The sequence below is a fragment of the Falco rusticolus genome, chromosome 19 (genome assembly GCF_015220075.1).
Source record: "Falco rusticolus isolate bFalRus1 chromosome 19, bFalRus1.pri, whole genome shotgun sequence".
Taxonomy (NCBI): domain Eukaryota; kingdom Metazoa; phylum Chordata; class Aves; order Falconiformes; family Falconidae; genus Falco; species Falco rusticolus.
The window spans coordinates 6276251-6299262 of NC_051205.1; the positions used below are offsets into that span (position 1 = coordinate 6276251).

At 51.1% G+C, this 23012-nt stretch overlaps 1 protein-coding gene across 4 annotated transcripts in view; it reads left to right on the plus strand.

Moving 5' to 3' along the window:
• The window catches only part of LOC119159347 (twist-related protein 2-like), a 43575-nt gene that overhangs the window by 16534 nt on the left and 4029 nt on the right, over window positions 1-23012 (plus strand). For 2 of the 4 annotated variants that reach the window (XM_037412075.1, XM_037412079.1), the window contains exons 2-4: window positions 3521-3648; window positions 7530-8010; window positions 8252-19667. In XM_037412075.1, coding sequence (XP_037267972.1) covers window positions 19176-19661 — 486 coding nt within the window. In that variant the 5' untranslated portion in view covers window positions 3521-3648; window positions 7530-8010; window positions 8252-19175 and the 3' untranslated portion in view covers window positions 19662-19667. Of the gene's footprint in view, window positions 1-2683; window positions 3358-3520; window positions 3649-7529; window positions 8011-8251; window positions 21154-23012 lie in introns of those variants that run through there. The other 2 variants (XM_037412077.1, XM_037412078.1) reach the window with 2 other exon arrangements.

Sequence of the window (23012 nt, forward strand, 5' to 3'; positions counted from 1 at the left end):
GTATGTATGTGCCTGGGCTGGACAGAGGATAAAAAGCCTCCTGCTCCTGCCTAGCAACAGGTTTGATGCCATAGTGGGGCAAGGGTTAGTGGTTTGGTGATACCTAATCAGGGTCAGACCCATGGGGATGATGCATTTGCCCTTGCCACCTCCAAGTCTGAGTAAGCATTTGCCCAGGCTCCTGGTGCACTGTGAACATCTGCACCTCCTGCATGGCCCTCAGTGGAGAAATCTACCCTTGTCCTGAGGAGCAGCGGGCTGGGAGGCACGAGTCCTGTGTGGAGGCACCTGTCCTGCAGCCCCAACTCTGTCTCCACCTGCTCCCGACATCTGAGCAGCTTTGCCTGGCTTCACATGCACCCACAGGTGAGATTCCCAAATCTCGTCTAGGTTTGGGTGCACAGAAGCTTCCCTCTGTGCTTGCGCTTCTGGTGTTAGGCCTGTCTAAAAATGGCTGCCAGGGTTGGAGGAGCAATTAGCTCTTGCCTGAACGCCAGCTGTGGTCTCAGCAAGTTCCCTGTCTCAGCTGGCAAGCACGCTCCGAGCAGGCTTCTCCAGCACCTGTGCAGAAAAGGGGAAACAGGAATTCTGCACCTCTTCTTCCTCTTAGGATTTTGGGAAAGAGAAAGCAGTTTTTGGAAGCTGAACAGGGAGGGGAAATGCAAGACAATGTATTCGATTCAGCACTGAGGGTTGGCTGGAAGTTTGGTGGGAACCACTGCTCTGCTTTTCCTGTGGCTGTGAGCACCCCTTGTGGGCTGATGCTGGTGGAGATCCTCCCCTCTCTAAACCTCGCTGCAGGCTGGGCACCACACTGAGCCAGCCCTTGAACAGCTTTCTGCCCGGTGGCAAGAGTCCTGTCGCTGATGCTGGGATCAGGACCCTGTGCCCCAACCGAGTCCTCTGTGGCGTGAGGTTTGGGGTAGCGGGAGGCCGCTGCATCTTGATCCCTGATCATCTGTTTTCTGTAGCCCAGCCAGTGAGTGAGGCAGCTAGTGGGAGGCCACAGTAATTAGAACATTTGGAATGAATTTGTGAAGTGCTGGGACAGTGTCTCCCCTTTGATGGTTTTCCTGCAGGAGGGAAGAGTCAAAGGCTCTGCAGCCCCGTGCCAGCCAGCGGTGCTGCATGGTGAGCTCTGATCCGACTCCAAATACACACGAAACAAGTTTGCTGGGCTCAGCTGCATCCTTGGCAGCACCACTTGGTGCCTTCTCTGAAGGGACTTGGAGTGGCTGTGCTGGGGACTTCTGGGGTGAGAGGTCCCTTCCGGGTAAGGGAGGGGGGCAGGAGCCCCAACGCAGCACCAGCAGCTTTTGGTGGCAGTGTGGGAGGTGGGGCTGAGCCCCCGGCCCGGCTGAGCACCCAGGGGTGCAGGATGGGCAGTAGCCAGTGGAGGGCAGCAGTGGCCTGACCGTGCTCGGGGGGTGGGGGTGGGGTGGGGGGTTGGAGCTAGCGCCCGCCCCCCCCCCCCGCAGGAGCAAGCTCTTCATCCCCATCACACCCACATCATGGGGATGTGCGTCCAGGTAGGGGTCTCCTTGGAGCTGCTGGGGGTGGGATGAAGCCAGATGCCTTTGGGGACCACCAGCTCCCACCATGATGACCTGACTGTCCTAACCAAACCCCGTTTCCTTGAAGACCGAGTTCTGCAGAAGTCCTTGTTTCACATCTGTCTGGTCCCAGGGTGGCAGCAGGGTCTGACTGCAGGGTCTGACTGTGTCCAGCAGTCACTGCAGGACATTCTGTGGCTTTCCTTCCCTTGCTGGGGTCTCACAGATGGCTCTGGGAGCTGCTCCTGCACCGGGACATTGCTCCTGGCACCATTCCTGGCTCGTTCATGATGAAATCCCAGCTGGTTTTATTCTCCAAAGGAGCCACTGAGTCTCTGCTGCTGACAGAGAGTGACTAGCACTGTGGCACATGCTCCCGGGGTCGCCACATGAACCCTTCCCAGGGTGAGTGCCAGAGGGGACTTCTCCCCCCCAGCCCTGTCCCCGTGTCGGATCCAGGAGCTGAGCTCAGTGCTCAGGTCCAGCACCATGTCACCTGGGCTGGGGACTGGATGGGAGCCACTGAGGAACTCAGCGTGGTTCAGCCCAAAGGATGCATGGGCATTCCAGGGCCACTCGCTGGCATCCCCATCCCAGGATACTTGGGGATGTAGGTTCCTGCCAGGCATCACCAACACTGCTCCTGGTCACTAGCACGGTGGCGCTGGGTGTCATGCAATGCTCTCCGGTCCCACTACCTCTCTGGGTGGGTTCACAGCCACAAAACTGCCTCTCAGGCTGGCTGCAAGGGCCAGCGCAGAGCAGATAGGAAGGAGAGGGATCTTCCTTCTCTACTTGGTTTGCAGTGGGGAATCTGACTCCCCGGGGCTGCAGTCTCCCGCCCATGCTATGGGACAAGTTTTAGAATCATAGAATGGTTTGTGTTGGAAGGGACCTTAAAGATCATCTAGTTCCAACTCCCCTGCCGTGGGCCAGGCCACCTTCCACTAGACCAGGTTGCTCCAAGCCCTGTCCAACTCGACCTTGAATGCTTCCAGGGATGGGGCATCAACAGCTTCTCTGGGCAATGTGTGCCAGTGTCTCACCACCTTCATAGTGAAGAATTTCATCCTAATAGCTAATCTAAATCTGCCCTCTTTTAGTTTAAAGTCATCACTCTATGTCCTGTCACTACATGCCCCTGTAGAAAGTCCCTCTTCAGCTTTCCTGTCGGCCCCTTTGGGTACTGGAGGGGTGCTATAAGGTCTTTGCAGCTTGGTAAATGTAAGGTTTTTCAGGTTTATAAGGTTTTGCAGCTTGGTGAATCCAGACACCCTCCAAAGGAATGGTAGAGCAGCCCTTAACTGCCCTGGTCAGGAGGGGAGAAGCCTTCTCCTCTCCTGGGGAAAGGTTTCCAGCCCCTGCTCTAAGCCAAGCAGAGCAGCACCCCAGCCCAAATTACCTGCTTGTCCTCTGGTACTGGGATACAAGGAGAGCAGAGGTCTTGTGTTGATCTAAAGAGTCAGAGCAAACCCCTGGGCAGACTCAAGTCCATCATGTTACTGAGAGCCCTCTTCTACCTGCAGGCTCCTCAAAGTCACGGCGATCCCCGCCCTGTTCTCAGGGCATACCCAGCTTTACCATCCAACAGGACCTTTTTCATGCAATCGCCCCGTTTCCCTTTGGAGGAGCAGCAGCGTTCATATCACCTGGCACTTGGCAGCGTAAGGGAGTCGTCAGAAACTGGGCAGCATCTGCTGGATTTGGAATGTGTGTTGGGGCTTGCAGAGGATCTTTGGTGTGGGAAGGAGCCTGCCACGAAGCACAGCTCTACCTGCCGCCCACTGTCACACCACAAGTACAGGTCTCCAACAGCTTGCTGCAACCCACTGTCAGGGTCTCAGCACCCTCTGAGAGGGTCCGTTCCTTGCCTGCGTCGGTGGCTCTGATCCCACCTTCCTGCCTGAGCAGCGCCTGAAGATATTCAAAGCAACATTAACAAAAACAACAGGTTTTTTGCATTTTAGCAATCTGCTTTCAAGATGTGGGGAAGACGGAAGCGGTGTTTCAAAGGCTTCGAGCGCTGCAGCCCCGCCAGACATGGAGGCCTCCGCAGATGAGTCATGCTGGAGCTGCTGAACATGGGCCTTCCAAGGTGGGTTTATGTGGAGAAGGGTGCTCAGTGCCTGCTGGCCCAGGTGACACTGTCCTCAGTGTGTTGAGTCCATAAATCTTGGCTGTGTGTCCTCTAATTGGGCTCTGGAGCTGTGCTTAGGGGTGTCCAACAGCTCTAAGCATGGGGCAGAGCCTGGAGCTATGTGCAGCCAGGGCAAAGAGGTCTTCAGCCATCCTGGAGGTGGCCATGAATGGTTCTAAGCATGGCTGGGCTGGGAGCAGAGTGGTGAGAGGGACCAGCCATGTAGACAGCAGGGTCAAAGATCTGCCTGGATACTAGGTTCCTTGGGGTTGTCCTCCCACTGAGCTTGACAATGCCACATTGGATCCCATCCTGCCACTTGGCCAAAGTTGTGCTTGCAGGACCCATTGCCTGGCAGGGTGGCTGCTGAAAAGGGGAATCTGTCTGCAGTGCCAAGCAGAGCAAGGGAGAGGGGACCATTTTACAAGTCTTGCAGGAAAGAGGGACCTCAACAATGCATGGTAGCACTGCTCTGCAGGGCAGCCCTGCCATGCAGATCTGCCTGGATGCACAGTCTGCTGCAAGTGCAGTCCCCAGCTTTGCAACAGAGCTGGCCCACCCTGTGAGGAGGGAGCCGACTCAGCACACATTTGCTCTTTGGTTACTGGCTGTTGCTTGTAAAAAATAATAAAAATTAAAAAGAAAAAAGAAAAGAAAATCCCCCAAATTCCATTTAATAACTGCAACCCTTCCTTGCACGGAATGTCCTGGTTGGAGCAGGAGGGAGCTGCATGCTATCATGTGCTGGCTGGAGCAAGATGTAGCGGGCATGGGGTGTTTTTGGACACAAATGAGAGGCTGGGGTAGCACTACCTCAGCGGCAGTGCTGAATGGGGCCAAGACAGCAATGCGCTGGAGGCAGTAGGTATGGGGGTAGCCCTGGGTATGGGACAGTGCTGGATATGATGGGTAGAGGGTAGCAGTGGATGTGGTAAGGTGATCTTGGACATGGTGGGTCAGGATGGTGTTTGGCATGGCCAGTACGGGTTAAAAGAACAAAACATGGCTAGAAGGGAGCTTTTGGTAGTCTTTGGTCTGGCACCTTCCTCACAGCAGGGACAACTGCAAGGTCTCATTGTGTAGCCCTGCATCCAGCCCCATTCCTGAGTGTGGCTCTGGATCTGGATGGGGTGGAGAAGATAGGACAAGCTGCCCAAAGGGAGCATGGCATGGAAGAGGCCCTGTCTAAGATGTCTTTGATAGGCCAAGTAACCCCAGAGGTGTCTCGTTGCTCCCAAATGTCATATCTCAAGCTGGATGGGTGCTGGACTCGTGGACACGAGCCCAGACCAGGTTCTTCTGGTCATCATCTTCAGCCCCAAGTCCTGCCAGGCTGATGCTCTTCCCAAGGGAATTCATGGTCCTGCCTTCTGCTTCTCACAAGTCAGCAGGTAGAGGCAGGTTTTGGTAAAAACTAGCAGTGGGATTAAAAGTCCCCAATGGAGCTGGTTTAGTGTTGGGATAAGCTAACCAAAGTGCAGATGGAGCTGGGAGGCAGCCATGGGCTGAGGTGTGGGGGGCAAGCATCACACAGAGAACTGGGAATAGTTATTTTTAGGACATCTTTCAGTTTGGAGAAAAACCAAGTGAGTAAAATGGTTCAATATGGTTCCAATATTTAACAAGGAGGCTGAAAATTGTCGGGTTGGAGTATCTAGGAAGAGCCTTTGAGACAATATTTATGGAGAGCAATGATGTGCAGCCAAGAGGAGCCAAACCACAGCTTTGCAAAGAGGTTATTGGATGGTCCTGGTACCTCTGCGGAGGTTACTCTGCTGTCTGGAGGGCTCTGGTCCTCTCCTGCAACAGCCTATGTTGAGCTGGGTTGGCAGCAACTTTTCAGGGAAGGGCTGTTGCTTATCTTCCTCCTAAACTAAGAATGAAAGAGCAAAGAAATGAAGAAAGGGCTAAAAAGCCAATGATCTGAAATATTTATTGCAGAGTAAAACACAACTGCAAACAAAAAGGCAAGCAGTAGAAAGGGTGCCCTTCCCCTCCTCCTGCAAGTGCTTGGGGCTGTGAGATCCTCCACCAGATCCTATTTACTCCACGCCTGATGTAGCTGGAAACATCTCGCTGAGCCAGTGCTGTGCCAGGACATGTCTCTTGGCCCGCAGTTCCTTGACACAGTTCAGTGGTTTAAAGACCTTGTGGGGGAGAAATTATTCTGGGAATAATTATATTAAAAATCTTGTGGGTTGGTAGCTAGGTCCTGAAGCTGAGGGCTCCAAAGCCTAAGATCAACCCTCAAAAATAATTTTTTCTCCACTATCTCCCCAGTGCCTGGAAGGTGGATTTGATTTGGGATGTGCAGAGTTTGGGATGGGCACCCCAAAGCCCACCAGGCCAATGCATGCTCCTCTTCCTTTCCACATTGGAATTTTTTTTCCCCCCATCTTGGGGAAGATCTGTTTGGTGGGATGGGTTCAACCGTATTCTGGTTGGAAGGCAGCTTCACCCAGGAAGGGTGTTGGGAGAAATGGGGTGTCCACATTGCAAGTGTCAGCAGTGGGAAGAAAATTTCATCAGGAAGGGGATTATATTTCCAAATGCTGAATTTACATTTGATCTGGTTCCATTTTTTGTTACTCTAATCCTTTCATGCATCCAGGTCTTGCACTTAGATATTCAGATCCTCCTCTCTGCTGCCAGTGCCTTTGCACTGCAATGACTTGGTATCACTTGCAGATTGCTTTAACCTCCCTCTTGGATTTTAGGCAAATGAAGATACTAAGAAAGCCTGTCCCCAGCTAGTCCTCGAGGCACCTGAAGCCTATGGCAGTCCCTCTTCCATGAAGCCCCTTTTAGACTATTCCTTCCCCATTTGAAACCCCCTTTTCTCCAGTTTACCTACAAGTACCTATGGAGCAATTTATCAAGTGTGTTAATAAAATCCAGACAGAGGAGATGTACTGTATGGCCTTTGTTCAGAAAATAATTTTTGATCAAAGACGATTATTGGGTTAGCCCAAGGTGAGCTTGTTCTCTGCCATTTTTATCCAATTATCTCCCTATCTTTGATAGTTTTTGCCTTCCAGATTTCCTCCAAGCCCTGCACACTGCCAAGGTCACGTTCACTCTCCTCTCCTCCCCTTCTGACAATAAAAGCTCCATATTTACTGTCTTTACTCAGTTGGTGTTATTTTCCACTGAGTCGTATTTATTACAGATCTGGGTTTCAGTGCTCTAGCACACAATACTCACAGAGATTTGCCTTCACCTCCAAGGTGCTTGCTTCATAAACTCCTTGTGATGCACCTTTCCTGTGTCCTCATCCTCCTCACTGAATTGTGGAGTAATTTGGGGAGATGTCTGAATTATCTTTAAGACCAATCCTACCTGCACTGCACAGATATAATCCTCTTTTTTTTGCTCTCTTTTTATGTGTACAGCTAAAGGGCTTTCTAGCTTAACTTCTTTAGCCAGATCTGATTCAGCCTGGCTTAGGACAATTCTTACTTTACCCCTACAGAGTTCTCCAAGAAAGGGATGTTTTCTTTGATTCTTTTTCTTTCTACTTGTAAATGGAACTTTTCACTGGAGTTTTCCCTCTCCGTGTCAAAAAAAAAAAAAGTGATTCTCTAGTGAAACACTTATATTTTAGCTATCCATTTAGTTTAACCCATTTAGTTTAAGCTGCAGCTCATGATCACTCATTTCAGATTATGCTTTATCATGGCCTCCCTTGGCAGAAGGTCTGTTTCCCATGTCCCCTGACCTACAATGCTCTCTCCAGCCCTTGGAAAAAACAAACCTGCAATGAGACTATTTTGTTCCCCTGAAAACACCCAGCCCCACGGTGCTTTGTATCACAGGACATGTTCCTTTTTATGTTACAGCCTGGACAAAACCTTCTCATTCTGGTGATGGAGGAGAAGGTGAGGAGCTGGAGGACTCATTCCTCGATGGGGAGGAGAACAGCAAAGGGGACCAGGCAAACCAGCTCAGACCTACAAGGAACCCAGCTCCCAGTGAGGCAGCGATGTGGCATCTTGTCCTTTAGGAGTTTTTCCACCAAAATTATCTTCTCTGTGCCTTGTCCAGCTTTCATCCATTCCAGCTCAACGCTATGTGCCTGCACCCACCAGATAACTTGCTTAGTGTCACCTGGCAGCCATGCAAGGAGACCTGTGGACAGCAACGGGTACGGCTGAGCAGCAGGTATGGCTTTTCTAGAAAGCACAACCTAGAGCGAACCTGAAAGTGCCTTTGTTGCTTGGTCTGGAGAAGGAACCATTGAGAGGAGACCTGGCCATGGCCTTTGGGGGCTGATTTACAGAAGAGAAGAATGATCTGCTCTTCTTGTCCGGTCCAGATGGGGTAAGAAGTAATAGGCTTAAACTGCAGCACAGATGTAGGCTAGGTCTTGGGAAGGATTAGTGAGGGCAGTGGGTTGCTGGTGTGGACTGCCAGGTCCCCTTTGCTGGCAGGACAAACCAGACAGGCATTTGCAGATATGGCAGAGGTGCAACCCATCCATCCTGGGGACAGAGGGACACATGGGTCGACCTCTCCAAGTCTTCTCGACTGCAATTTTGCATGACTTGTTCTTTTATCCCAGTTAAAATTGCTGAATTTGAATTCATGACTTCAAATGAAGGAGAGGATGCAGCAGGATGCATTGGTGTAGGAACCACTTGCTGGGGACACGAGGTTGGAGGGGCTTCATAGCCAGCCCTGCTCACTGGCCTGCCTGCTGATACTCAAATCACCTCTGTAGCATCCCTGATTTTTCCACTGCCTCGGGCTCCTCTGCTCAGGACCATGTGTTCAGGTCTGTCTGTGCTCCCCCAACTCTGATATGATTTCTCCAAACATTACCCAACACCTTCCCTGCTTTAAGCTCTGTCCCTCAGGTAGCCACACAGCTTAACACACATCCCATCGCCCCCCCCCTGCCCCCCCCCCCCCCCCCCCCCCCCCCCCAGCCCCAAGTATTTGATATTGATTGTCTCTATGTCCTGGACTCTGATCAGTCCAGGTTTGGTGCTGGGTAACCCCATCCCAACACAGCAGTGACATACAGGCATGCGGTGGGAGGAGAAGAGAAAAGAGTGTTTTTGGGTACCAGGGTACTTGGCTCTGCAGCCGGCATGGCCCTGGACAAGGGACTTGATCCCTTCCCCCTCTGTGCTGCACAGCACTTCCTTTTTTTTTAATAAACCCCTTGAAGTCATCTCCAGATTTTGCAGCTTGTGCCCTTGCCTTTCCCTCCTTTGATTCTTACTTGGAAGCTTTTAGCTGATACATTAGCCCAATAAAGCCCAACAATTGGAGAGAAACCCAATCTTGCCCCCACCCTATCCCCCTTCTCCATTGAGATCAAACAGGTTTTAATCGGAATAGAATTTCCTTTGACAAAATGAGTAAAATCTGCCGCTCGCTTCTGCCCAGCCAGCCACTCCTCAGCCCTGGGCTGTGTATCTCTGCTTGGCAGAGGAGCTGAAATCCCCCCTTTCTGCTCACCCCCATCCTGCTGCCAGCCCTGGCTGCACAGCCCATCCTCACTCATGGCTTTGTCACCCCTGAGGGGCAGTGGGGTCCCACTGCACTGTGCCAGGAGCCCTCCCCTGCAGAGGTACAGAGGATGCGAGCACCAGCTTCAGCTGCTGGAGCATCCCAGCTGGCCCTCCTGCAGCGCCTGGCGTCCTCCCGGCGTGCTCAGGGATGCACTGAAGTCCTGTGGGTGATTCGGACATCTGCTCTCATGGCAGTCCCGTGGCTAGCTTGCAAAGTCCCTCTGCAAATGAAGGCTCCTGCCGTGGCGCTCAGGAAATGGGCCTCAAACCCAACTCCAAAGCACCAGCAACTCGTTCCAGCCGCGGAGGGAAAGTTTCCTTTCATCTCCAGCCAGGAGTTTAACCGGCCTTTCGTCTCTCCCCAGACAGGGCTTTGAAGGCTTGCAGCGTCCTCCCACATGTGCTGCTGAGGCTGGGAGTGGTGTTAGCTCTAGGACTGGGAGGAAGGACCGGGTGGAAAGCAGCATGGGAGAAAAGCATTCGTCCCTCTGGGAGATGCCCAGATGGAGCAACTGGAGGCACTCCTGCCAACCATCTTCACCCCGGAGGGTCATGAAGAGCAGGGGGTGTGCGGGGGCTGGGGACATCCATGGGCTGCAGCACTGTGGGACATGCTGTTCCATGGGTCTCCTGGTGGTTTTGAACTTCTGCACAGTCTGTTCTCCAGACAGTTTAAAAGGTTTTGGAGCTCTTTGAGATGGAGGCAGAGATGCTACCCCCTGCTTTACCAGGCTTTTGGAGGCTCTTTGGGCTTGGTGGGGCTGCTTTCTGCCCAAGACTGTGCTGTGGGGAGAGCAAGGGTGGTTTATAACGGTTGCAGAGATGGAGTTTGATTCTTACAGGCAAACGTGAGATTTGTGGGCATGGGTCCAAGTTGTCTAACACCCTCTGCTCCAGCACTCACTCAATCCCCCTTCTCCAAAGTCCTTGCTCCTTTTTCTGGCCCTCTGTGTTTTGTTGATAACAGACCAGGGCATGGGGTGGTGCTGATAGGGGGTGATGCTGATGGCCCTTGCGGCTGGGGGTGGGAGAGGGCCCATCCTGCCCTCTCCCTTCCCACCCAAGTGTGTGCTAAGATGTTGCTCATAACTGTGCTTTGCCAAGCATGGGCTGCCTGGGAGCCACGGGAAGTCACCAGGCTGTGAATGTGAGCTACTAATTTGCTATAAGATGCTGGTGGTTTGCATGAGCATGGACTCTCATGCAGAGCTGTGTGAAGAAAAACCAGTGTGCTGGCTTTTCTGAGACCCTATTTTCCTCAGTCCCTTGGATTGGCATGGCTCCAGTTTGGCTCATGGCTCGAAGGGAGGAGATGCAGAAATCTGAGTCAGCTTTGAGTGCTTACAAAGTTGCTCACATAAAAATAACTCAGCGTTCTTTGGGATGTTCGTCATTAGTATCATCCGTCTGTCTGTCTGCTCTGTACTTTTGTGGCCTTATCCTGCTGGTAGGCTTTGCAGTATTTAGATAACAGCTCAAGGAAAACTGTTAATGTTAAATGTATGTGCTCGCTAGCGTCCTCCTTTTTTGCCTCCTTGGATAGGACTGGCCTGGCTCTGGTTGCCCCTAGGAAAAAAAACACATTTCCCCCCCCCCCCCCCCCCCCCCTTTTCACTCCGACCCAGTTTCTGAACCTGAATGTCTGGTCGATTTGCTGTGAGCAGGAGCACGAGGGACCAAGACAGTTTGTTTGCTGCTTAGGAGTAACACCAAGCAAAATCCCATCTGGACAAAATGCTCTTGGACAGTGCACTCGTGGGGCAAATTCACCCTTTGCTATCACCTTCTTGCACAGATGTTTCCAGAGGCTGTTTTGCTCACAGATTAGACAAAACCTACCATAAATGTTTGCCTTGTTGCTAATGGCAGTTTTCAACTTCGCTTTCCCACAAATACATGAGCTGTTGTTGGAGGATTGCATGGCGCTCTGCGTGGGGCAGATGGAGGTCAGGATGGCTTTGGCTTACTGGATCCTTTCCAGTTCTGTGCAGAGAGAAGTAACTGCACACAAAAAAATACATATTTGCCTCAATCAAACTCCTTTTAAAGCAAGAAACTAGGTTCAGTGCATCAAGGGAAAAAAAAAAGTCAACTTTTGGGCTTTATTGGGATTTCAGGATCATGTGCAGGGGAGAGGGGAGGGAAAGCTTAGTAGTGGGATGGCAAAATGCATGGCCATGCACATGGTAGCTAGAAGGAAAAATGTGAAGGATGGATGAGTAGACAGCTACTTATGTATGGAAATGGAGTTAAAGCTGCAAGAGATGTCCAGAAGTTGGATGCTGAAAGATCTGTGTGAAATAGGGATGGGCACAGGGTGACCCACAGATAACACATCCTAAGGGTCAGGAAAAGGCAGGCAGAAATGGGCTGGTATGGAGCCCAGGGGTGCAGCTTGCAAAAATAATGACTGTATTTCCTCTTGTGAGCTCCCATGCTTCAGAAACTCTGCTTTTGTGGGTTTCATAGCTGCAAGGGGAGGCTTTGATGCCTTTGCAAGGGGGAAGCAGGCCCGGAGCAGTGTGGTTAGGCAGCATTTACACATTCAGAGAAGATTAAGCCATGAAACTCCCTGGAAGCAGAAAACAACCCTTTGGTTTCCCTTCCCACGGACCTGACTGGAGGCTGTAGGATCTCCTGGCTGGAAGTGACTCACCACAGGAGCAGCTGAGCTGATGCACAGTGTGATGGGAAGATGCTTTGTGCTAATGCAGCCACAGCTGTCAGAATCCCTGCTCCATCTGACAGTGAGTCACTGACCTCTCATCCTTGGGTGCTAGCTCAGGTCCAGCTGGGTACTGGGAAACACTAGGATGAAATGTAGAGTTCCTAGTCAAGCCCTTGCATGCAACATGCTCACAGCACACCTTATTTCCTTGCCCTCAAATGCCTCAAACAGATCTGTGGTTTCACCGTGCCCCGTTCCTTACCCACACCTGCTCACAAAGCACAAATCTTGGTGCCTCCAGCTGGAGGGAGCCCGGACAAGTTGTCCTCAGCCAGTGGTGCAGGAAGAAGTACATGGAGGTAGCAAAGAAGAGGGCAGAGATGGGTTTGCTTTGCACCAGGAGAAGGAGTTGCACATGTGGAGCTGTGGCTGGGTCCTGCAGCTGGGTCTGTGGAGCCGGGGAGCTGCGGTAAGCCAGGATGGGCACCTCACAAGGTGCCTTTGTGCCTGGCATTGAAATCCAGGACAAGAAATTAAAGCCAAGAATGACAGGTTTTTATTTGTTTCTGAGGTGCAAGACAACAACAGGTGTAAGCACAACTACTCACAAACTACAAAGATGATGGAGCCAAACTCTTCTCAATAGCATTGGGTGACATAGCCAGGGGTGAGCAACTCCTCATGTCTGAGCAGGGGAACTGGTCCAAGAAATGTTTGCTGAAGAGGTGAAGTAGACTCAGGGCTAGGCTGCTCACCAGGCAGGAGTGGGTTTACTGCTTGCAGGAGCATCTGGGCTGTAGGGCTCTTGCTCTTTCCTTCCAGGGAGTTTCTTTACCTGCAGAGACTGCATTTGTGCTCTTCATCCCATCTCCTGGGGGAATGTTTATTCTGTTATCTACCAACCACAGCATGCATGTCCCCCCACCTGCCCCATCAGCTGGGGTGCCCTTGCAGGGTGGCTTCGTGTCTGCGAGGCTTTGCATGGGGTTTGCAAAGCAGCTGGGTCCTTTGGAAGAGAAAGCTGGAGTAAATAGGAGGAGCAACTGCTTGTGATGATCTTCTATTACTACCAGGAAAGCAGATCCCGGGGGGTTGATCCACTTTATCACTGCCTGGGAATGACGGAAATTCAGGGGGAGAGGAAGGTTGTAATTGCAGGCAGTGCTTGGTCTCTCAGCCAAGGCTGTTAGCGGTGGTGGCCGGAGAAGGGCTTGGCTTGGTTGCTGTGCCCCAGGCAGGAGCCCATCATGCTTGGCTTCCCCCCCGAGCCTCGGCTCATGTGGTAGCCGGGGCTGGGGTGGAGGCTGCTTCGGTGGGAATTATTCAGCTTGTGGGGAGAGCGAGGAGGCTCTTGGCAGTGGGACCCAGAACAGGGCGTTTTGCTCCTTTGATGGCCAGATGGAAACAGATGGGGAAGAAGGGGGAAAAAACCCCCAACAACTTTCACATGTAAAAATTAACTGGAACGGGATGGTCGTCAGTGTGGGGTGGTGGCTGGCATCTGCACACAGCATGTGGGGTGTCCTTCCATTGCTTGGCCCCAGTGCCACAGCTCATCCCACTGCCCCGTCCCACAGCTCTGCTCCCAGGGAAGGGACAAAGCAAGGCAGAAAAGCACTGTGACCCAGTCTCACCAGTAACACCATGGCTAGGCCCCATCCACCCCCCCATCCCTTCTGCCCCCCATTTAGGGAGGGGGGGAGGGGGTGCGTTTTGGTGGGGAACATCTTTTAGTTCTTAAAAAGTTCAGCAAGTTCCAGGAACATTATGTCACTTTGACAAGGAAATGAATTGTGAGGCCATCAATCAAAGCTGCAGGCACGCAGATCAAAGGACCCCGCAGCGCTCGAGCTCCCTTTTACAGCCAGAGCCCTGCACAATCCCCCTTGCTCATATTCCCTGCGGTTGCTGCAGCAACAGCACGCTACAGCGGATGCTTCACATTTTTATTCGCGCCACACATGTTTCCACTCTAACACTGCAATAACTAGAAAAACCTGTGAAACCAAAGCTGCTTCCCCAGCCTCCAGGGGCAGCAGCTATTCCTGGCTCCCTTTAATGTTCTCAATTTATTAGTGTTATCCTCCTTTTTTTCACACAGGATAAAATAGAGATTATTTTTGTTCTCTTTAACAAAGAAAAGAAGCTTGCAAAAAACCAAACAAAACCAAAAAAAACCCTACCCAAAAAACCCTCTGCATCAAGGCTTGGCCTCTGATTTTTTGCCCAGAATTATTTGCAGGCGTAATCAGGTCCTCGGCCATCAAAGCGATGCTATCAATAGCACTGGGCTCACACATGGACTGTGTTACCCCTGCACAGCCTCATCTCTTTGCAGCAACAGGCAGGTTTGCAGCCCCGTGTTACCAGCCTGCAAACTGAGGGTGGAGCTGGGGGTGGCACTTTCTCAGCCTTTCTAGCCCCAAACGGCATTTGCACACAGACAGTGATGTATGTCCTGGCCCAACCCCACTCTGCCCACCAAGGGCAAGTCGTTATATCTGTGGTGGTTGTCCAGGTTGAATCCAGCTCTCTCATTCACTCCTCTTTACACTGTTATAGCAGATGCAGCCCTGGTTTATGTCACACAACACAAGAAAAATCATGCGTTCAACCCTGTCCCAAAACCCAAGGATGCAGAAGCCTTCTGTCCATCTGCCTTACATCTGTGGTGATGGAGCATCAGTTCCATACCGAGCTCTTCTGCAGTGTGCTTTGACCCAAGGACCCCATCTACCACCTGAGACCTCCTCCCATCATAGCCAACCCAGCTCAGGGTGTCCAACAAGGTCATGACAGACTTCATACTCTAGATCCAACTCAGGAAAGCCAAAAGATACGACATCTTTCACCACTGAGTAAGAAGCAAATCACTGTAATAACTTTGCTATTTGTGATATTAAGTGGTTCCTCTGCTCTCTCGTGGGGTGTCCTGAGTGGGACAGAGCTGGACCTGGTGACAAGGCAGTGCCATGCTGTCCTTCAGACCATGCAGAGAGCAACGGCCTCTTGCTCTAATGGACCACCTCTGCAGATCTGTGGTGGATGGGGAGAGGCCAGAACATCCTGGCACAACAGTCTGATGTTTGTGTGAGCAGGCGAGTTGTACTGAAACAAGGTGAGAAAGCATTTGTGCCAAAGCTCAGCTTTGCTGGGACTGAGAGGAAAGCCTGGTCCCCTGTGGGGACAGCACGGAGCAGAGCTGGGATCTGTGAGGGGCTTTGGAGACCTGCTGATGGGGAAGAGGCTGAAAGGGCTTGGCTTTATTTGCAGCCAAGCAGATGGCAGAGAGGGGGGTCAGACATATCCAGGAGTGAAGGCTAGTGAAGAGCATCTACAGGCAATGTGAAGCTCAGAGACAGAAATAGGCTCAGGCTGACCAACATGTGTTTTCAGCCTACCAAAGGACCTGGTTTTGATGGGATGCCTCAGCCATTTTCTAAAGAAACCTTGGCTCCCACCTCAGCTCCATGAAAGAGCTCCTACCTGAGGTCCCACAGCCTCTCTTAAGTTACTGCTGTGCCTCAGGCTTGTTTTTGCAGGTAATGGACTCCCTGCTCCCTTGCTCTCTGCCCATGTGTGGTTTGATAGTGTCCTTGCTTTCTTTTCTTTCACCTTTCCTTTCTTTCCAAAGGGCTGTCTGCAAGAGCCCTGCAAACCATCTTCTGGGCTCAGACCTGCTGAGGACATCCCAACACTGGGGACTTTTCCTACCTAAACCAGAAAAAAAAGCTGCTCAGGAAAGATGGATATGAGTAGGGAGAGGATGGAGGAAGACCAGGAGGCGAGGTGGGCAGAGGGGCTGGGACATGGTGTGAATTCAAATCTTCCATCTGGTGGCTTCTCACTGAATCAAGCAAGCTAAGCTTTTTTTTTTTTTCTTTCCCTCTGCATATTTAAGGTCTGAATTTTTCACTGATCTGTCAAAACGAGCGCTATAAAACTCAGCTAGCTGAAAAAGCCAAGTTATTGAAACCAGTTTGGTGACTCGTGACCTTTCCATGAAAATTTTATGTTAATATTCTTCCAAAAAAACCTCACTGGAAGAACAAATTGGAAAGTTTAAGGGAAAAAGTACTCTTGCCACAAAACATCCAAATCTGGGTAAAAAAGCCCACTCAAGCGGTTCAGGGTGCTTAGCTGAACCTTCCTGCAGATCAGAGCTCATTGTATTTCTCCTTTTGCTCAAGGATATCAGCAACAATACCAAACTTCACTTCCTTCATCCAAAACAATTCTCCAGGGAAATTAGATTAAATGTCTTTTTTTTTTAAAAAAAAAAAAAAAAAGGGAAAACAATAAAAAAATAATAAAAAAATAAAACGCAGGCACAAGCCCGTGCCTCAGCTGGTGTTAATTGGCAGCTTCCCAGCCCTTGGCAGAGCTGAGCCAGCTCCTCCAAGCGCGGGATCAGAGGACCCTGGATCCTCCTTAAATCCTGCCCTCCCTGGGGTATTTTTTCCTTGCCCTTTGTTTTCTCTCGCTTTCCCAGGCCCCTGTGATCTATTGTCTTTCCGCATTATGAACATCTGATATTAGTTGCTGTCTTGACAACGCTCGCGTGTGAGTAATGTGTTGAGCCGATGCCCTGCCAGCACCATGGGCTTTGGTGAGAAGGAAGGAGCAAAGTCACGGGGCTCCATCCCAGCAGGTCCGAGTATCAACCAGTTTCTGAGCATCTCTTACTTATTTAAGCAATATTGGGTGTTTTTCACACTTCGTTTCTCTGCTAGTTCCCATCTGTGGCTACTGCCATCCCTGACAAGCTGACATGAGCACAGGGAGGATGGGGCTGAGCCAAAGCCCTCTAAAAACCAACATCATCATCCAGCATCACTCAGGTCTCCCTGGGAGAGGGGCTGAACGTGGCTCTTTGAGGTTGCCATAACACTTGGGCCCCCACCTAGCATGAAGGATGTTCAAGAGAAACCTGTGGAAGGATGAGAAAAGCTCATTGTATTTCTCCTTATATATCCTTAAAATAGAGAAAAGCACCTGTAGGGCATCCGCATCCCAAGTGAAAAAGCAGCATTTGGGTGGGTATAATTCGGGAGGCAAAGGGGTTGGAAAGGGTTTTACTGTGAGCACTGATGGACAATGGGATGTGTGTCTGGTCAGCAAGGCTACAGATGCTTGGCAGGTCTACAGAGCATATTTTTAAGAAATACCTCATAGCTGAGCTTGAATGGAAGTTTTTCTACTGGAAACCTTTGTAACGTGCTTGAGCAAAGTTGGCCAAGTCTCTTGCTGTTATTCAACTCCACCCCAAAGAGCGGAGAGGCCATCCTCCTCCTCCTCCTGCTCCTTTCCAGGCTGTAGGGCACAAGTCAGATGTTCTTGAACAGAGGTTCAAGGAAAGACTGCAGTACAACAGTATAGGGTATCCAGGATGAAGATAGTACTGACAAGGTGAGAATATTAGTTTGTTATATGCAGCAAGACAATAAAAAAAAGGTCGTTGCCTTTTGAAGGACTGCATCCTCCTGGTCATGCTCAGCCTGAGTTGCTGCATCTGCATTGTTGCCAGTCTGGGGGGAGGAAGGGGATCCCACCACAGCACAGTGTAGGCTCATCAGTGGAGGGGAATTCTGCAGTACATTATATATTTCTGCTAATAAAATATACTATATATGGAAATTTGTTAGGTGGTATAGAAAGGAGCTAATTTAAAAGTATCTATAGAGAGACAGGCATATGTCAACTCAATAATTTATGTTTTATTGATATTATTTTGATAAATTACTGATACTGTTTTAAACTATTGTTCCCATAATACCCCTTTGTGCTCTCATTATTAGACAGAATAGCAAAGCAAAAGTGTAGCAAGGGCTACGGAGCTCTGCTGGGGGTGAATCCCAACATCCCCAAGGAGCATCATGCCAGGATTTCAGGATCCCTCCAAAGACACTCAGGGTGAGAGTTCCCAATGACCAAGAGCCAGGAGCAATGCCAGGAGAGCACGATGAGCAGAGACAGCTTGGATGAGGCCAAGACATTGTGAAGAAGAAACACATTGGAGAGGCAGAGAGGGCACAGGCAGGAGATGGAAAGGTCATAGGGATTCCCAAAGGTGTAGGAGCTCTTTGGGGGCAGGTGGCTGGATGTGGGAGGATGGTGGGCCACCAGTTGACTCCAGTTTCATGTGCTGATTCTAGCAGTGTGGTAACAGAGGGCTGAAAACTATCGAATATAAGGAGGGGCCTGTTCAGAGTATTTTATGGCTTGGTAGTCTGACCTTGGGTAAAAGAGGGTGCAGCTCTCCCAGCATTTCTGCAGGGAGGAGAAAGTGGGTTTATTTGTAGGCAAAGTCAGGACTGGTGTGAGGAAGTGCTACTGCTTATAGTGCTTGATTTCCTGGACGTCGGGGGCTGAGCTGGCTGTGGATCCAGCCAGGAACAGAGTCTGGACCTATCTGCAATAGCTGCTGTATTTATTTGAGAGGAATATGATGGTGGATGAGTATTGGCTTCCATCTGTATAATAAGGGCTATTGTAGACTGCCAGAAATGTACAGACAGAAGAGAGATGGATGGATGGATGGATGGATGGATGGATGGATGGATGGATGGATGGATGGATGGATGCAAACTCAAATTAATTTTTAGTTATGCCATTTTTTAAGAGCAGTATGGATGCCTATCACTGTTGCTTCTTCCTTTGGACTGAGAGAATATCTCTATTGCTCTTCAAAACATACGTGGTGGCCCATTTCCACTTGAATCTCTCATGGATAAAAGTCTCCTATTCCAAACTGAACAAGTGAGTATCTCTGGCTGGCTTTTGCAGGGCCAACTGAGCTTAAAATGTTTTAAAAAGACAAAAAAAATCAAAAAAGCCTCCCCTGAACTCCAAGGCTGGTGCTCACATTAACATAGGCAATGTCCCCTGACATCCGGGCAGGGCAGCAGACGGGAGCATCTGTGCCGGAGGGCTTGGTGGTGTCGGTGGAGGAGGGAGGGAGGAAATCTGGAACCCATAAGCTCCACTGATGTTTGCATTACCTTGCACGGCTGCATTGGTCTGTGCCTGGTCCGCCCACAGTGCTCCTCGCCCTATCAGCAAGAGCCATTCCCCAAAGTTATCCAGACACCCTCCTCACTGTAGCCCAAAGGACAAACCAACGGAGCTCCTTGGAGGGCTCTGCAAGGCTTGGGAAATTTGGGGAGGCTGAAGGGTGGATGCTCCAGGGTGCACCTCTTGAGCAGGCGCTGGCTCCTCTCCGGGCCTCCTTGCCGCTGTGCCGTGGCTGTTGCATCTTGTGAGAGCCCAGAGCCCTTTGCCTGCAAGGAGTTGAGAAGATGAAAGAGGAAAGCATGTGCCCAGACTCCCCTGAAGGCAGCCTGGTCACCAGCGAGGAGGAAGGTGAGCGGCTGCATAAGAAATGCCTCCGCAAGCGTGGCCAAGGGGGCAAGCCGCTGGAGGACTGTGGTGCCCCCTCGCCGCAGGGCAAGCGGAGCAAGCGCAGCCCCGTCCCGCAGTCCTTCGAGGACATGCACACACAGCGCGTAATTGCCAACGTGCGGGAACGCCAGCGGACCCAGTCACTCAATGACGCCTTTGCAGAGCTGCGGAAGATCATCCCGACACTGCCTTCCGACAAGCTGAGCAAGATCCAAACCCTCAAGCTGGCTGCCCGCTACATAGACTTTTTGTACCAGGTCCTGCAGAGTGATGAGCTGGACCACAAGATCACCAGCTGCAACTACCTGGCCCACGAGAGGCTTAGCTACGCCTTCTCCGTCTGGAGGATGGAAGGGGCTTGGTCCATGTCCACATCCCACTGAGCCGGGGTATGTATCACCACCTCCCCACCAACCTCTGCACGTCCCTCGATCTTGCATCCTCCATCCATCTCCCCGGCTCTGTCCCGCGGTGGGGAAGCACACAGCAGCTGCCCCCTCCTCACACTCCACGTGCAAGCAATTTGCTTTAACAAACCCCAGACACTGCCAAGGCTGGCGCTCGGAGGAGGTGGTGATTCCCGACCTCACCGGGGCCAGGAGGACATTGCTGGGGGCTGAGCTGTGGAGCCCTCAAGCGACTGATCTCATTTAACGAGGTCTGGTCCAGGGCAGGCTAGTGAAAGGTTTAAACCCAGGGCTTAAAACTCTGATTTATCCTCCCATGGTAACCTGGGAGGGCACCTAAATCAGCACACACCCTCCTGAATGTGCTTGGGTTACCAAGGTGTCAAAACCACATGAACGGGACTGGCAGTAGCTCAGCAGCCATTGGCCAACAGCTGCTGCTGCTCCCACTGCGCAAAGACCCCAGCCTTGTCCTGGCCACCTGGGTGATATTTGGCAAGTGGTCCCTGAAGCCATTGGGTGGCCCTGGGGTCTCCAGCCTGCCAGGCTTTCTCCTACCCCTCTCCTAAAGTGCTGCACGTAAGATGGGATCTGTAATCCCTTTGGATCTGTAGGAATAAAATATTGAGCGAGTATGCCAGGGCAATGACATTTGCCCATTTGTTGCACTGCACCCCTTGTCTGATGTACCCAGCACCACCAGCCACCACGGGCACAGCTGCTGAGAGGAGAGGGGGTTAATCTTATTTTCTGTGCTGTAGGTCTCGTTGGGCTGAGAGAAAGGGGGAATGGGGGGAGAAGGGTCAGCTATGTGCTAATGTTTCCTGTGGCCCATGAGCAGGAGCAGAAAACTCCGGAGGACATTCCCAAGCCGCGGACTTCAGGGACACTTCTTGGGAGCCCAGCCCAGCTCCCAAGAGTCTCCATTGTCCCCTAAACAGGATCAGGGTATCTAGCTTTCCTCCGGCCCTAATTCATTAGCCCCTGCCTTGTGTCAGCCCTGGCACTGGGGCTGAGAGACCAGCAGGTCTTCTGGGGAATCCAAACTTAAAAGGACTCATTTTTATTGCACCCACCACTACGAAAAGACAGACCCTTACTATTTTCTGCAAGTAGTTGGGGTCAGCCTCCTGCACCCTCCTTGTGTGCCATTTCTCCTCCTGGCTGGTTGCACTGCAGTCCTGATTCAGTGCAGGCACCTGCATGACTGTGCCCAGCCCTGGTTTCCCTGCAGGTAGAAGCAGCATATTTATAACACGAGAGACTCCAGACCTTGGGATGAGAAGTGCTAAGGGCTGCAAGACCCTAATTTAATCCATGCTGACCCTCAGCTGTGGCAGGGACTGGTGTGATGCTGCAGCCCAGTGTGGTGAGACCACTGGTCCCTGTCTCGTCACATCCTGCTGAGGACAATGATGGGCTCCCGGTGCCCTTGCCTTTAGGGTAGATCTTGGGGAAGCCATAGTGCAAAAAAAAAAAAATCTGCCCTCCAACTTGGTCTCACATTTTGAAAGGCCAGAGGGAGTGGTAATGGGAGGAAAGTGGCCTTTCTGAGACAAAATAAATTATAGCAAATGCCTGCAAAGTGGCCCAAGTGATGCCTGGACAGCAGGGCACCCTCCACTGCAGCCGGTGTCCCCCTGTAAGCACCACTGGCCCTCCTGCCACTGGGCTTTGCCACTTAACAGCCCTGAATTTCAGGCTAGATCTGCAGATGTAGGTGCAAGGGCTGGCTAAACGTGTTGACCAGAGGGATTTCATTTCAGGATGTGCCACATTTAAAGTCTCATTTTCCTGCAAGTCTTGCTGAGATCTCTTCTACCCAACAGGAAAACTGTCAGTTTCCTAAACCCATGTATGGATCTAAATTTTTTTGGGCAGACCTGGTTGTTTAAAAAAATGACTGTCCTTGCTGGAAGCAGGATTACTGCCCCTGAGCCATGGCTCAGGACACCTTCCCCTTCAGGACAGCCAGAAGTGAAGTGTGCAGTCACTTGTTCTCACTTTGAGAAGCCAAAAAGCTGCTGGGGACAGTTGGGATGCTGAGCCCCTCGAGCAAAGCAAGCCTGTATCCCCACCAGAGCCTCACTCGCCCTTTTCTGGGCATCACATTTTTGCAGCCGAGTGAGTTTTCCAGTTTGTAACTGGGTTATCCCATGTTGGGGGATGCGGGGTGCTTCATGGATTCACAAGAGAGGTGTAATCAGCACGTCAAGTGTACGGGTTTCTTTGCCAGATGGTTTTCAGGTTCTTCAGCACTATGCTGACAAAGTCTGTGCTGGTGACTTGTGCACTTCGTTAAAGCCCAGCTAAAGGCATCTTCACCTTGGGGAGGTGGAGGGGTTTTGAGTCTCCCTCCACATCGTCCCCAAACTCAGGGCCATTGGTTTCGGTGCACGCATGTCTGCTCCCAGTTGCGTGTGTGGGCTGATGTGCAGCTCTGCATCCGGTCATTGGCTTTAAACCTGTTTATTTAAGCTGAGTGCTTGGCAGGAATTGTGTTCCCATGATAAACAGAGGCATTAAAGACCCTTAGTGATCTTAAAGACCCCTCTGCTAAATGAAAAAGCCTGCATGTAAAATCCCTTGTGTCCTGTGAGCATGGTAGGCTCAGTGTGCTTATCATTGCTGGTTAATATTCATTCTAAGCTTGCTCCGGTGCTTGCCTTGAGGCAAAGCATCCTTTAGCTGAATAGATAATAAGCTGCTTTGTGCCAGCCTGCAGTGGCATTCGGGTACCAATTAGCAATTCCCAGTTGGGCAGGGAAGTAATAGGAGGAGGATTTGTTAAACAAAGACCAGAAAGAAGGAATGGCCACGGGGAAGCGATGCTAGAGTTGGAAAGGCTGCATCTCTCTCCTGTAAGTGAATTAACCCAGTGCTTGCAAAGGGACTGTAATTTTATAATGTAAAGCAGCTAACGGCTGCTGCGAGTGCCAGCATACTGGTCTCCACTGGAACTCAGCCTATTGAATATCAAAGGGTGCTGGAATAGCTGGATGTGGATATGCCCTTGTTAACCAGGAGACATCATCCGGTGAAAGAGGGATTGAGCCCTCAGGCAAGAAAAATAATGTTTGAAGTCCCCCAAGCTCATGGTTTTTCAGCACAGGCTTGAGCACATTAAAATGTTTTTTTTTCCTGCTGGAGGAGAAAATGAGGCTGGAAGCTGACACTGCTAGGGAGAGAAGACTGGGGAGTTGTAACGGGTGATATTCCTTGCCCTTCATTTATCTCCCTGGATTTATTGTCTTTCTCGCTTTGCCCTCACTTAATTGTCTATCCTGAAAGACCTTGGGTAAATCTTCCCTTTGGGGACTGTTGCTC